At 32.0% G+C, this 16,384-nt stretch overlaps 1 protein-coding gene across 1 annotated transcript in view; it reads right to left on the reverse strand.

The window, feature by feature from the left end:
- Positions 1 to 2,903, reverse strand: part of LOC107622793 (caffeic acid 3-O-methyltransferase) — a 5,197-nt gene extending 2,294 nt beyond the window's left edge. Inside the window, exon 1 of the mRNA XM_016324828.2 lies at positions 2,399 to 2,903. Coding sequence (XP_016180314.1) covers positions 2,399 to 2,817 — 419 coding nt within the window. The 5' untranslated portion in view covers positions 2,818 to 2,903. The remainder of the gene's footprint in view (positions 1 to 2,398) is intronic.

A 16,384-nucleotide genomic window follows, 5' to 3' on the forward strand; every position in this document is an offset into this window, starting at 1 on the left:
TAACTATAGTAACATTAATAACTTCAAATGCAAGTCTATTTTGTACAACATAACAATCAGTAAATCTCAAAATTTTTTAAGAAATATGATCATAACACTTAAATTTGCCAACATATTTTTTCTTAAGTATTGCAAAATATTAAGAGTTTCACATTGAAATTTTGTAAATGACCCATATTGATCTTGTGGTTGACCAACACTTACAAATTTAACTTTAGAGATAACTTTCGTATTAAACGCAAGTTCTTAAGTGTTGCATTCAAAAGCATTTACACAAATATTTCTAATTGTTTATGTGAAAGCCTTTATGTTAAATGAGAGTTTTTTCATCTCTTCAAATAATTATATATAAAATTTTCGAAAGAATTATTTCAAAATTTAAAAAAATTTTCAAAGACTGTTTTGAGTTTTTTAAACTAATTGAAGACTGTTTTGTTTTTTATCCTAAAGACTTATTTGTTTAATTTGCACGTGTGGACACCTAATAATTACATGAGTGAGTTAACATTTTACGTTAATAATCACTGTTAGTAACTAATGACAGGGAAACTATATTGTTTAACATAAGTGAACGGTAAAAACTGTTTCTATATTTTGAATTCTAAAAAATTAAAATGTCTAATTTTAAAAAATTTAAGGACTAATTTAGATCATTATTCTATTTTTAAATATAATAAATTCTGTTCAGCAGTGCGTTGTTGTATTCACGTGTCAGACGCATTTTGGATATGACATTTTTCGACACTCATTTGATATATGTTTTTGTGTTTATCTGTGTCTTAATAAAAATAAAAAAAATTGAACACATTTAAACACATCTAAATACCATTACGTATTAGCAGTGGCGGAGCTTAGTTCAGACAAGGGGGGTCATGGCCCCCAAACTTTTTATAAAAAAATTAGTAGTATTTTTTTAAAAGATAAAAAATAATTCAATTAGTTTAAATACTTTATTATGACTTAAAGTATCCAATAAGTTCAATAAGCAACACTCTAATATCAACACCTGTAGATAGTTCTTCTACTTTAATGAATTACGAAAAAAGTGAGATACAACCTTCAAAAGTTCAAAAAGTTACATCTGATGAGTTTGACCTTAATTTTTTGGAACGAGACCCTAAAAAACGGCTTTAAATTTGACAATATCACCCAAACCGGAGAGATGAGATTAGACGAGCTTATCTTAAATGGGGTCCATATCAAAAATATTTTGACAATTATCTTCTATGTAGCTCCCAAAATTTTGTTTCAAGTTCCACCACTGCGTATTAACGTGTTCAACTTTATTCCTAACATATATTTTTAAAATAAATTTAAAAATAGTATATATTATATTATTAATTATTAAAAAAAAATATTTTAAATATTTTATATAATTAAAAAACATTAAAAATAACTAAAAAATAATTTATATTTTAATATCAATAAACGTGTGTTATAAAAATTTTTAATTTATATATTCATATATTTCGTATTGTATCCGTGTCAATGTGCATAAATATAGCTAATATGTTATAGGATTGTTAGTGTGTTACAGAACAACATGATTCCTCATTTGTATTTTTGTCTATTAACATAACCATCAAATAACATTTCCTAATAGTTGGTTCAACCACCCTTGACAAACAAATAATATAATAGTCTTTACAAAAGAAGGAAAAAAGAAAAAGAAATAAAGGATCGTTCACATTGGACGTGGTTGGTGAAATAGTCACGTTTAGGGTTGGGGCCGGGGGTGTTTGTTCGGGGGATTTGATTACACATTTGACTTTAAAGCATTCCGATGAGTATATAGAATTATTTATACCCGAACATACTTCGTTAGAGTCTATAGGTTCTAGATTGATATTTTTTCTGGTAACGCTAAGAAAATAAAAAAAAATTATTTAGTATTTCTTAAATTTAAATAATAATTAATAAATATTAAATACGATAAATTCAATTGTTTTTTGTTATATTAAATATTTTCAGATTTTTTTTGTGTTTACGTTCTAGATTGATATGTGTGCGCATAAATATTACCGGATCCCATTATGATAACACACTTCTGATAACACAATTATGATAACACACTTGTGACTTGTGTCAGGGAATAATGACCACTTATTCATTCTCATCATCATGATTCTTTTGGTGTCTTCTCATCATGATTGCCAGAAAAAATGCAATTTGTTCCCAGATTAAATTAAATTCCATTAAATATGCTTTTAGGTGTAAAACCTATATAATGTACGGAGAGGAGTCAAGTTAATTAAAGTTTTAATAAAATATTAAAAATTAATTATTATTAATAGTATAAAAGTAAAATATTAAATAAATATTGAAAAAAAAAGTTCAGCATGTAATATTAAGGAGGGCAAATAGAGTAATATATAGTTAGTGAAAGAAACGAAATTACCAGCTTTCCATGAGAACTTTGTCCTGATTCATGAGGTTAAGAGCAGAAAGAGAGACGCCATCTTCATTCTTGACCAAGAACTTAGCAACAGGTGCAAGACCATAGAGCCTCTCAACCTTGCCATCAGGAAGGGTACGGAGGGAGTGGGTGAAGATGTTGTAGCAAGCCAAGAGCCTCAACATGCGGTCCAGCATCACCGGAGCATCGGGGTTGGTGGTTGGAAGCTTCGCCGCAATGTCAGCCGGAGAAAGGTGAACTCCGGGGCCAGCTTTGGCAATGATCTCCAACAGATCAAGCTCAATTGCTGCCTTCAGAACCATTGGGAGAACAGAGGCACTTGCTAGCTGCATCCCAAAGAGGTTCGCCTCCTCATCGGACACCACAGTTGGCGTTATCTGTGTCTCACCGCTTGAACCCATATTTCTTTTTTTTATTGGTTTGGGAATAATAGAGGGGTTTAAGTGGTTTTTTGTTCTTTTGGGGGGTGTTGAGTGAGTATATATGATGGAAGTGGCAGTATAAGTATAGGCCATACGAACCACGCTGGTGTCCCACTTCAACAACCACGCTGGGGACCACCGAACCACCCAGAGTCAGGGTAGGAATACGTAGACAGGGACATTGAGCCAGTGTGGAATGCACAAAGAAATTAGTATATCAATTTTTTAACATCCGCTTATGTTGACAATTATTTCTTAACTATTTTGATTTTTGACGCCCTTTATTCTTTATTTGGTGGTAGGTGTGGTTTACCATGTTTCTGAAAACCGAATCAATCATTAAACCGCTTATATTAGTTTATCAATTTAAAAATTCAATCGATTTAATTATGGTTAACATATCAAATTTTAAATAAATATACAAAAATATAAATATATTCTGATATAAATCTTAAATATATACAAGTTAAAAGTATAATTTTAATTAAAATTTCATAATCAATTTTAAATACAATACATGAGTCAAATATAAAAAAAACATATCAAAGGTCAAAATTTATATACATAAAAAATTTATAATATTATATAAAATTTAAGATAATCACAAAAAAAAATATTGAATAACCAAACCAATAATAAATATTCAATCATCTACTTATTTAGTTAATTTAATTCATCTATTTTTTTTATTAAAAATAAAAATGACAAATTTATTTCTTCTATAACAAAAACTTGGTGATAATCAAGGTCCATATTCATGTGTGAACTTGTGTAACGCTATAATTTAACTTATCAAAGCATGCCAAACATCTCTCCTCATTTCATCTCCCAAATCAATGAATTCCACTATCCAACTATTTGATCTAAGTATGAATAATAAAGTAGAACTATCAATTATTATTAGACAATGATATTAAAAATTTAAAATGTAGCATCCAATGCTCGATGGAACAAAGCATACTTATTGTGAGAAAGAAGAAATGGAAACAGTAGAGTCAAAAAGTGCAAACCCTAAAGCCAACTACCTGAACAAAGCATCCATTCTCATGGTTCTCTTCTCTTCCAATAAGCCAACTACCTGAACGTGTATTTGAAGCTATCAATAGAAAAAGATAATGATCCCTTTTTCCTTGCAGAAGAACTATTCTAAACCCTAACCCCTCCTTCTACTTATAATGAACAAATAGAAATTCTAACAAATTTTTAACAAAATTTTCAGCATAATTTTAATAAAGATTAACAAGATTTTCAGCCAATCACAATTTTAACAAAATTTCAGCACAATTTTAACAAAGATTAACCATCTTTTTTCAAAAATTAACAAAAAAAAAAAAAAATACAATAACAATACAATATCACAACAATCCAATAGCCTTAGGTGTTTCTTAGTTGATATTCTCATCCATACTTAAAAATCACCAGCAATCCAATAACAATACAATCCAATTACAATATCACAGTAACCCACAGCAACTCACTCCAATTCAGTAATCTCAAGTCTCAACAGTCAAAATTATTCAACAATTATTCAATTCAGTAACAAGTCCATAGATTAACTAACAACAATTATTCTACAATTATTCAACCCAGTAACAACAGCAAAGTTCACAGACTAACTAACAAGTAACAATAATTATTCAACAATTATAGTTTAAAAAAATTAATACCTAGAACTAAATACTAGAACAGAGCAGAGCATATTAGCAGCAAGAAAGGAACAGGGCACGACCGAAGGGCTGACGCGGTGAAACAAAACTGGCGACGGCGGGACAGTGGCTGCGCGAAAGAGGCAGGAGGCTAGGCCGGCGACGGTGGTTTCGAAGCGATGGAGGAAAACGACGTTGCGACGGTGGCTTCAAAGCTCCAAGTTGCGACGGCGGCGGTTGCTCGCCGGTGGCGAGATGGAAGTGAAGGAGGAGCTCAATGACGATGAGAGGAAGGGTGATGGCCTGATGGGAGTGCTGCGCGTGTTTGCCGTTTGGAGAGTCAGGATTGGGAGTGGGACGTAGCGTAATGGTTAGGGAGTTCCTCAATCCAAACGGCAGTGTTTTGAAAAAATTCAAAAAACTGGCCAGGTCGCGGTTCGGTTCGACCGACGAGTTCCCGACCGGTTCGACGGTCTAATGATTTTTCAAATTCTCGGTTTTGGTATCTGTCCGAACCACTATCTCAATCCTTTCACGGTTTGATCGGTTTGAATGGCCGGTTCGAACCGGTTTTCAGAACCTTGGGTTTACCAAATAAGAATCAAGTATTACTCGCTCGGTTTCTGCATTTCAATAATGATTTTTGAACAACTAGAGGAGCTTGTCTAAAATGTCCTTCTTCTAGAGTAATTTTTAGTTTCCGAACTTTTTTTTTATGAGAAGTACAATAGTGAAGTGGGAGATAGATAGAACGGATGTGGTAGACTAGCTAGATAATGGATCTTTCCTACTGCACTGGCAAAAATTAAGTTGTGAAGTTTCAAGATATTCACTATATAGCATATAATAAATAAGAAACGAATTCAGAGACTTTTGTTTCATTGTATTTGTCCACACACTTCGTAGCCTATTCTATGAATAGGCTACGCTTTTCTCCGTGTTGCCTTTTTATATGAGAAAAAGATACACAATTGTGGCATCATTTAAAAAGTGTAGCCTTAAGTATTTTAGAAATCACTTATAAAGCGTAGCCTTATCTAAATATCTATGAATACACTTTTCTCATCAAAGAAAACGCTTTTAAAGAGTAGCTTATTTATTCTGTTTCAAGTGCGCTTTTAAAATGTCTCCTAATATGAGAATCCTCAATAAACACTTAGTAAAAAAAATTTGTTGGCCCTCTCCCTCACTCACGCAGCAGTGCAGCACACACTCTCATCCTCACTCAACATACACAAACACGAAAGAGAGAAGAAATCAGAGAGGAGAAGGGAAGGAAGGAAAGAGAGGACGATGCCGCTAGGGCTCCGCCACCATCGCCGTCGTCGTCGAGCGCCAGTGAGAGAGAGAGCTCGAGGATGAGAGGAAACGCGATGGAGGAGAGAAAAAGGAGGTGCTCTGTCGCCATTGAAGCTCCACCACCACTGCTAGGGCTTGTTTCAGTCGTCGTTCTACCACCGTCGGGCTTCTGTGCCGAGGAGCTCGAAGGGAGGAAGCAGGGATGTATCGCCGCCTTCGTGCTCTGTCGTGGTGCTGCCGTCGACTGGAGCTCGCCGTTGAGCTGCTGCACCGTCTCCAAGCTGTTGCGTCGCCGCTCATCTCTTCACTGTCACTGTTCAACACCATCGTCGTATCCTCTGTCACCAGGTAAGCATTATATTCTCTGTTCTGCATCCTCTCTTTCTTGCTCATTCTCTAACTCGCTCTCACTTTGTAGTTCGAAGGTGTGTATAATTTTGATAGTGATGATGAACTGCAATGGCTAATTGAGATACAGAAGGTATGTATCAATTTTCAATTGGTTCTATGAATTTTTGGGGGTTTTGGGTTCTAATTTTAGGTTTTCTAATTTTGGGGGTTTCGCCTTCTGATTCTCAATTTGTTATGATTCCTTTCTGTGTTTGGCATAAACGGAAGCAATAGGTGTTGGAAATTTCATACGTGCATGCTAAACTAGGGAAATTAGGAAAAGCTTTTTGTAAGAGCCATTCAAGAGCTATGGCAGTGGTGGTCGCGGTTATTGCACGTGGTGGTGGATACAGAGGAGGAGGAGGCGGTGGTGATGGTGCTTGCTATAGCTGTGGTGGTAGGTACAACGGCAGAGGCGGTGGTGGAAGCTAACAACTATGGGTATTTTGGGCTTTTGCAAGGGACTGCCCAACAAGCTCTCGCTGAAAAATGTAAGTATACAGCTTTAATTTCTCTGATCATTATGTTGTGTTTGAAAAATAGTGATTTTGCAGAATCTTGTGTCTTTCAAGTAGGATTGATTGAAAATTTTTGGTACCCTTTTGGTTAAAAAATAATTTTAAAACTGAATTTTTGGTTAATTGTAAAAATTTTAATTTTTAACTTACTATTCACCTGCAAATGTTTATGCAAAATAATTGGTCCTTATTCTCAGTGTAGCCTAGTGGGTTTGAGGGGAAGGAGGAGACTGTAATTTAGCAGAGGAATGGTGCAGTGAAGTGGGGCAGCGGAGGTGGCGGCAATGGCCTGATCGGATTGGGACTTGGGAGTAGGCGGAGGAGCATTACTAAACTCCTTCAGGTGAGGATTTACGCCAATTTCTATATCTTGGTTTCCTTGATTGGTTAGTTAGTTTGTATTGTTTCATGTTAATGTTTTGGTCCTGCTTCTACATTTGATTTAGAATTGTTTCTTCACTAACTGCAGATTGGGGAAGCTGGTAGAGCCTATATTGGTGTTTTGGATCTACTCATAAAAGCAACAAGCGGGTTGGTCATGCTGTCCTTGTTCCTGAACCTGTTGCACCAGCAGGTCTAGCTGCTACTGTGGCACCAAATCCTTCAACCACCATTGTAATGCCATTCATTGTCCCTCTATCTTCTCCTGAATCTTTTCTCCAATCTGATCCACCTTCCGCTACTCATTCGCCGGCTGGATTACTCTCTCTCACAGTCAATTCTTACTCATCTGGTGGACCTGCATCCATTTGTGAAATATGGGTTTAACAGATTAATGAGTATTGTTAGATTAGTGATTTTTTATGTTTATCTTACCTTCTGATAAAGAATAGAATATGTCCTTATGTTTATCAATTTGTCTGGTTTTTATTTTTGACATTAACTCCCACCTTAAACAATTTTGATACTCACACTTATTCACTTACGTAACATGTCAGGTGCTAATCATTGCCACTGCTGATCGTAACTGCGCGACACTATCGCAGGTCAGATATTGGCAATAGATTCTTCTATTTTGTATTTATTTGGTCCAACTAAGCCTGTTGTATATATGATTGTTTGTGTGCATTATATGTAACCAAAGTGGATTGTATATCGATGTTTTTGGCTTTTCGCTTGCAAGTCTTGTAGACCACCTTGTTGTTATTACCATTTTTTATTTCTGCTGTGAGATTTTCCCCGATGATAGCCGCGACTGGTTTGTGAGATTTCCAGTTATTGTATTTTTTGTTTTCCTCTTTCTGTTTTTGTGTTTTTTCCCACTATTTTCCCCTTTTTTCACACTGCCTTTTCATTTGTGTGGTTTGGGATCTCATGGAACTCAAAGTCTTAGCTTGTGTGAGGATTTCAAGGATATCAAGAACTGACTTTTCTTAAAGCCTAAGCAGATGCGTATCTCGCATAGACTCCTCATGCAAAAGTCTTTTGGCTTGAAATTGAAGGCATGAATGATGCATGAGCATGTCACTGAAGGCATGAAGGATGCATGAGGATGACACTCATGTTGTTTATATTATATTGATGGCATATCTCCTGGTTTTTATCTTAGATGGCCAATGTGTGTAGCCATGTAATCTGATGCCGTCTTAGTAAAATATTGAACATTGCTATTGAATGATAAGAACATCAACTTGCATTGAAATATAAGTTAATTAACAATCACCATGCCAAATGTAGAATTCCTTACAATCCTTGCATATATGCTTGATTGCCCATAGGGCCTTGCATATATGTGGCTGATAAATGTGACATGTTGTGTTTTATTGCATTACTTTGAACTTGGTTTTGTTTTGTTTTTTAACCGGCATGAAAGCACACAATTTCTGCTTCATAATGGCTTATTGGAGTGACACGTATTTTTATTGCGAGCTTATTTTCTCTGCATCTCACAAGCAGTGTTCACTGATCTAATGACTTTCTATCTTTTATCAGTTGATATGAAATTTGTTCCGTTCCTCTTGGATACTGCATATAAGCTGCAACAAGAGAAGACTTTCTTCCATTGATGCTCTTTTGTCATCTGTTTTGCATCCTGTGTTTTTAATGATGAAATAATGCACCAAATAGGCAATGCACCTGGACCCCTGAAATGGGTTTGTATTCTCTTCAACAAGCTTTCTGATCTTCTGCTATGTTATTTCATGAAACTAGTGACTATTAGTTTTAATGCTTGGCAAACAGTTTGTTCAAAATCTTCTTAAGGAAGGAACAAAGAGTCCTCATACAATTCGTCTGGCTGCACTGCACTTAACAGGGTTGTGGCTCTTAAATCCTAGGATTATAAATTTTTACCTAAAGGAGCTAAAGCTGCTGTCTCTCTATGGTTCAGGTACAAAACTTAATTATTTTGCTGTATAATTGATTTACCTGGTTATCTATCTTTTGCTTTATGATATCAATTTCAATATATCATTCTAAATTTGAAATCACCTCTGTCAGTTGCATTTGATGCAGATTTTGAAGCTGAACTAGCTGACAACAATGATGCAAGACTGGAAGTATCTATTGGCGAGAAGCCCTCTCATTTATACATGTAATCATATTAACTATTATGTTGTATTAATAATTATTAGATATATATATATATATATATATATATATAGAAAATAAAAAACAAAACCTAAGCCTACACTTATATACAGTAGCTATAGTATATAAAAAAAATGAGGTACCTAAGGCTACATTTATAAAAAGTAGCCATGGTATACAATGTGGCTACGCTTTACTGGTGATGCAGTAGCATTGAAAAGCGTAGCCTATTCTGACAAAATTGGAAGCTGAAAAGCGTAGCCTTTGGTCCTGAACAGCATCACTTGAAAAGTGTACCCTATTCCCAAATGCCAAAAGCGTAGCCCTTGGTGCAGAAAAGCGTAGCCTTTGAGAATAGGCAATGGCCGAATAGGAATCACTTCAAAAAGCGTAGCCGTAGCCCAAAAAGCGTAGCCGTAGCCTAAGGCATTATTTTTTTTCACTTTTGGCTACACTTTTCAAGTATACTTGAATGGGTGTTTTTTTTGTAGTGTAATAATAATAATAATATAAAAGACAACAAAAAATATAATAATTAATATTCATTCGTATAAAAATATCTTTATATAAAAATAATATTTTAAATAAAAATAATTTTATATAAGTAATTACACTAATAATTTATTCAAAAATATTTTCATCCCACAAAAAGATAAGTATAATTTATTATCATGGATGACAGATGAGTTCTGCATGTCGTTAAATACTGGAGTTACATGGACTGTGTATCTTGTGACAAATACGTATTCATGATAATAATCAAGGATTCAAGGTACGTACTAGCCGATCGGGAGTGATAATAGGTTATTTTCTTTTTCACGAATAATGAAATATACTGCATTTAGTGGAATATCCTATTCGTATGTTAATTACTTGAATCTTGAACAACAACTATGCATAGTTATGATTTTACATCCACTAATTGGAGTTTACGCAACTTACCTAACAATCTAATGGTGAGAGATGCTAATTTTGGCCATGCCTTCGTTTCAGAAGGACAAAAGATATATAGAACCAATTTAGAAATAAAACACATCCTAATTTATTATATATGATGGTAACATTTCCCACCAGCCTGCTTACGTCTCACCTAATTTTTAGAACAAATTAAAGGGCAAATCACAATAATAAGTCAAGGGAGTAAAATTTTACACGAATGAGGCAAAACGAAAATTGTTTCATGAATCCACCAATATACGTTTATATATAGTTTGAACCAGTTAAATTCGAACTCCATTTTTATATCATTCGAACCAATTGGGTTCGAATTATACACAAACACACGCACACACTAATTAATTCGAATCAGCTTGGTTCAAATTATATACAAACACACGCACACATTAATTCGAACCAGCTTGGTTCGAATTACACACACAGTAATTCATGGTATAATTCGAATTATGCTGTTAAAAAATTAATAATTTATTAAAAATATTTTATTAAAAATTTATTAAAAAAATTAATAATTTAAAAATTTATTTAAAAAATTAATAATTTAAAAATTAAAAAAATATATATTTTATTTCATACGTTAAAAAAAGCTAACAAAATATTTAATTACGAAACTTCTTTAAAATATTAATGAGCTATTAATTCGAATTCCATACAATACTTTTCTGTCCATTTTTAATAGCTCACGAATATTTTTTAATAAATTTTTTAAATTATACTACAAAAATTTTTTTATTCTATGCAAAACAATTTAAAAAAATGGCTTAAAAAATGTTAGGAGTACTATAAAAATTTGTAATGTTCTAATAACTTAGGTAACTACATGCATGTACTCAAATTTTAAATAAAATATTCTACATAGTCAATAATAATTTAGAAATGAAAGAAAATATTTTATTCCATACAAAATAATTTTAAAAAATGGCTTAAAAAATGTTATGAGTACTATAAAAGTTTGTAATATTCTAGTGATTTAGGTAAATACATGATAAAAATATTTTTTCTTTAATTTCTAAATTATTAGTGACTATGTGGAGTATTTCTTTAATGTCCTAAGTCATTAGGACATTACAAATTTTTATAGTACTTCTAACATATTTAAGCCATTTTTTAAATTATTTTGCATAGAATAAAATATTTTTTTGTGGTATAATTTAAATAAATTTATTAAAAAATATTCATGAGCTATCAACAATGGGTAGAAGAGTATTGTATAGAATTCGAATTGCTCACCATATAATTTGAATAAGAGTGATTCGAACTTCCCCATGCGTAATTCGAATCATGTAATATCTCACCATATAATTTAAATAATTTTATTAAAAAATTATCATGAATATTTTTTAATAAATTTTTTTAAATTATACTACAAAAAATATTTTATCCTATGCAAAACAATTTAAAAAAAATGGCTTAAAAGATGTTATGAGTACTATAAAAGTTTGTAATATTCTAGTGATTTAGGTAAATATATGATAAAAATATTTTTTCTTTAATTTCTAAATTATTAGTGACTATGTGGAGTATTTCTTTAATGTCCTAAGTCATTAGGACATTACAAATTTTTATAGTACTCCTAATATTTTTTAAGCCATTTTTTTTAAATTGTTTTGCATAGGATAAAATATTTTTTGTAGTATAATTTAAAAAAATTTATTAAAAAATATTCATGAGCTATCAAAAATGGACAGAAAAGTATTGTATGGAATTCGAATTGATAGCTCATTAATATTTTAAAGAAGTCTCGTAATTAAATATTTTGTTAGCTTTTTTTTAACGTATGAAATAAAATATATATATTTTTTTAATTTTAAATTATTAATTTTTTTAACAGCATAATTCGAATTATACCATGAATTACTGTATGTGTAATTTGAACCAAGTTGGTTCGAATTAGTGTGTGCGTGTGTTTGTGTATAATTTGAACCAGCTGGTTCGAATTATGTAAAAATGGAGTTTGAATTTAGCTTATTCAAACTACATATAAACGTACATTAGTAGATTCATGAAGTAATTTTTATTTTGGTTGATTCACGTAAATTATTTTCTCTTTTAGTTTATTTTTGTTTTTTGCCCCAAATTAAATGTAAGCTGAAAATTGAAATTTGCGGAAGAAATGTGTGTTTAATCTTCGTGTTTGGTAGTTAAAGTAGGTGAATTCTATGGTGTAGAAGCAAAAAAAATTTCTACACCTGAAGAAGAGGCGTGGCTACAATGAAATATCAACACGTAGGCACTTATGTTCTTGCGGCTCAACAGTGGCAGGAACATACCGATAGATTGCGACATGTTGCAGCAAAATGGTTTGAACATGGCACGAAGCTTATTTTTTTTTTCGGACACAATGCTAACCAACAGATTCAGATCTGGGAGGCAAAACGAAAAGAAAAAGTACATGTAAATAATGAAAATATTAAATAATGTGAATAATGGATATATCAAATGTTTAATTCATTAGATGTATAGATAGTTATTCTAATATTAAGATTTAGGTAAGTGGAGTGTAGTGTGTTTTACTTAAATTAGATCAATTTTAGAACTTATTATTCATATTGTTTAAGAAAGTCATTAGTTACCTAGCATAACCCAAATAAAAAATTAAAGATATGTGGAACCAAAAAGAAAAATATTGGGCTCAAAGCGCTAAAATCAAATGGATCAAGTAGGGTGATCGCAACACAACTTTTTTTCATGTCTCAACTCTACAAAAGAGAGACAAACCAAACCGTATTGACAAGTTGAGGAACAATGAAGGCAAGTGGGTGCAAAAATAAGATGATATTTTAAAAATGATCGAAAAATACTATTCACACTATAATATTTTTAGTGTAAGGTAATCTGTATTCGAAGCAATCTTTAATAAAAGTTGTTTTATGCAAAGATAACATTTTTGACAAGTTATTTTTGAGTAAGATAAAAATAACAAAATTTTTTACTACCAATAAAAATAGTTATCTTTGATATCTAAAATAATATTTACAAAATGTTGCAATATAAAAATTTTAAGATAAAATTTTTAAATAAAAATATATTTTTTAAGGGTTGTGAAAAAATTGAACAAATAACATTTATAAAAAATTGTCTAAAATTGTTCATAGTTAAAAATTTTATTAAGGGCGGTCAAAAAAATTGAACAAATAACATTTATAAAAAATTGTCTAAAATTGTTCATAGTTAAAAATTTTAGAAGAAAACTATTAATCATATTTCCACCAATTACTTTTTCAATGAAATAACTTAAACAAAAAAAGAACAAATGTGCTTCACTGCACGCACACATTAAGCCCTAACATAACCCACTGCAATGCACATACCCTATCTCCCCTCCAATCGAAAAATTTCTAACGGCGACAGCAGCTCGATCGTGGTGCACTCCTCCACGTACGGCGATTGCGCAGTGCTCTCCTCCACAGGTGACGACGCGGTCATCTTATTTTGCGATCATCTGCCCGGTGCTCCTCGTTCTGCACCGAACCACCACCGGCGAGAAATCTCCCTCCCTTCTCTTCTCCTTCTCCCTCTTTCTCTGTTCTTCCATTTTTAGGTTTTTGAAAAAACTCATGTTGCTGTTCTCTGATTTAATTCATTACAGTTTAGTTAGATTTTAATTTTAGTTAGTAAATTATTTTGCTATTTTCTGATTTGCTATTCTCTAATCTGCTGTTCTCTCAAAAAACTTGAGTTGCTATTCTCTGAAACTGTTTTAACTCATTGATTTATAGGCAACAAGATGCATATTTTTATAGCATGAAACAAACACATTAACTTAGCTTGCATCAATTAATATACACCAACTTAGCTGCATTCTGCATTCTCAATGTCAATAAATACAAGTTTTAAGTCATGAACTAGAAATGGCCTTTCAATTTGGTATACGGTAGCTTAAACATTGATTGATTCTGAAAGTAACAATGACTATTAAAAATCTCTTTTTCTTCGGTTTAAATAAAAGATTATTTCGTCAATAAGAGTGGAGGAAGGTGATTATAATGTCGAAATATTTATTTGTTATTTTTCGGTTAATTTGGTTGATGAGTGCAAAAGATAGAAGAAGAAGTGACTTGCTAATAAAACTTGTCAGTGAAGTAGATTTCTTAAAAAATAAATTGAAATTTGTAAAATTCACAAAAATTAGTAAATAATTAGTTAATAAATTAATTATTAATCAGAAAAATTAAAAAATAGAATTTTATAATTTAATGAGATAGAACTAATTAAAATAAGAATTTTGACACAAATTTTAAAAAATTTGGGCCAATATTAAACCGAACGGACCAAATTGAACGAACTAAACCCATATTGGGCCCATGGCCCAACCCAGTCTATTAAAAACATAAGCTTCAGCTTCCTTGTCCTAAATAATTAGGATTCAAGCTGCTTTGGGGAAGAACAAGGGGAAGAGCCACAAACCCTTATCACAAATTTCAATTCTTAATAACTCTTGATCTGGAGCTCCGATTGACGAGCCGTCAGCGACCACGCGTTCGTCTTAGAATTCTCTATAAAGAGAGATAGAAACCAAAACGCATTGAAAAGTTGAGGAATAATGAAGGCAAGTGGGTGCAAAAATAAGATGATATTTTGAAAATGATTGAAGAATACTACTCACACTATAATATTTTTTACCTAAAATAATTCTTATTCGAAGTAACGTTTAATAAAAATTATCTTAGGCAAAAATAATATTTTTGACGAGTTGTCTTTTAGTAAGACAAAGATAACAAAATTTTGGCTACCCATAAAAATAGTTGTCTTTGATATCTAAAACAATATTTACAAAATGTTACCATATAAAAAGTTTAAGACAAAATTTTTAAATAAAAATATATTTTTTAAGGGTTGTGAAAAAATTGAACAAATAACATTTATAAAAATTTGCCTAAAATTTTAGAGGAAAACTATTAATCATATTCCCACCAATTATTTTTTCAATAAAATAACTTAAACAAAAATAGAACAAATGTGCTTCATTGCACGCACACACTAAGCCCTAACATAACCCACTGCAATGCACACGCCCTTTCTCCTCTGCCAATCAAGGAATTCCTAATGGTGACAGCAGCTCGATCGCGGTGCACTCCTCCACATACGGCGACTGCGCGGTACTCTCCTCCACGGGCGACGGGCGGTGTTCTCCTCTTCTTTGGCGCGGTCATCTTATTGCGGTCATCTGTTCGGTGCTCCTCATTTTGCACCGAACCACCACCGACGAGAAACCCCTCTCCCTTCTCTTCTCCTTCTCCTTCTTCTTCTGTTCTTTCGTTTTCAGGTTTTTGAAAAAACTCATGTTGGTGTTCTTTGATTTAATACATTACAGTTTTGTTAGATTTTAATTTTAGTTAGTAAATTATTTTGCTGCTTTTTTCTATTCTCTAATCTGCTGTTCTCTGAGAAAACTTGATTTGCTATTCTTTGAAATTATTTTAACTCGTTAATTTATAGGCAACAAGATGCATATTTTTGTAGCATGAAACAAATACATTAGCTTAGCTTGCATCAATTAATATACACCAACCTAGCTGCATTATGCATTCTCAATGTCAATAAATACAAGTTCTAAGTCATGAACTAGAGATGGCCTTTCAATTTGGTATACGGTAGCTTAAACATTGATTGATTTTGAAAGTAACAATGACTATTAAAAATCCCTTTTTCTTCGGTTGAAATAAAAGATTATTTCGTCAATAAAAGTGGAAGAAGGTGATTATAATGTCGAAATATTTATTTGTTATTTTTTGGTTAATTTGGTTGATGAGTGCAAAAGATAGAAGAAGAAATGACTTGCTAATAAAACTTGTCAGTGAAGTGAATTTCTTAAAATATGAATTGAAATTACAGAATGATTAATTTTCATAATTCGTTGAGTTAATTAGTTCATATAGAATTGATTATTATTTTTCGTTTGTTTGTTTTGTTGGCCACTTTGATTGAGTTAAATAGTTCATATAGAATAATATAAATTTTATTCTTTACTCTTTTATAGAGAAAAATTGCTTCAGAGGAGTTTGAGGAACATTGATGGACATTCTAAGATTAAAGATTACAATTTGTTAAGCCATGATTCTGTAAGTTACTTATGATACATATTTAATAAACAAATTAATTTTTATACACTTAATAATGTAAAAAAATGATATAATTATCCAATTATGAGATTCATAATTTTTCAAAAATTTAAAAATAAATTATTTTATTAAACAATGAAGCAAA

This window comes from Arachis ipaensis, chromosome B10 (genome assembly GCF_000816755.2).
Source record: "Arachis ipaensis cultivar K30076 chromosome B10, Araip1.1, whole genome shotgun sequence".
NCBI classification, from domain to species: Eukaryota; Viridiplantae; Streptophyta; class Magnoliopsida; order Fabales; family Fabaceae; genus Arachis; species Arachis ipaensis.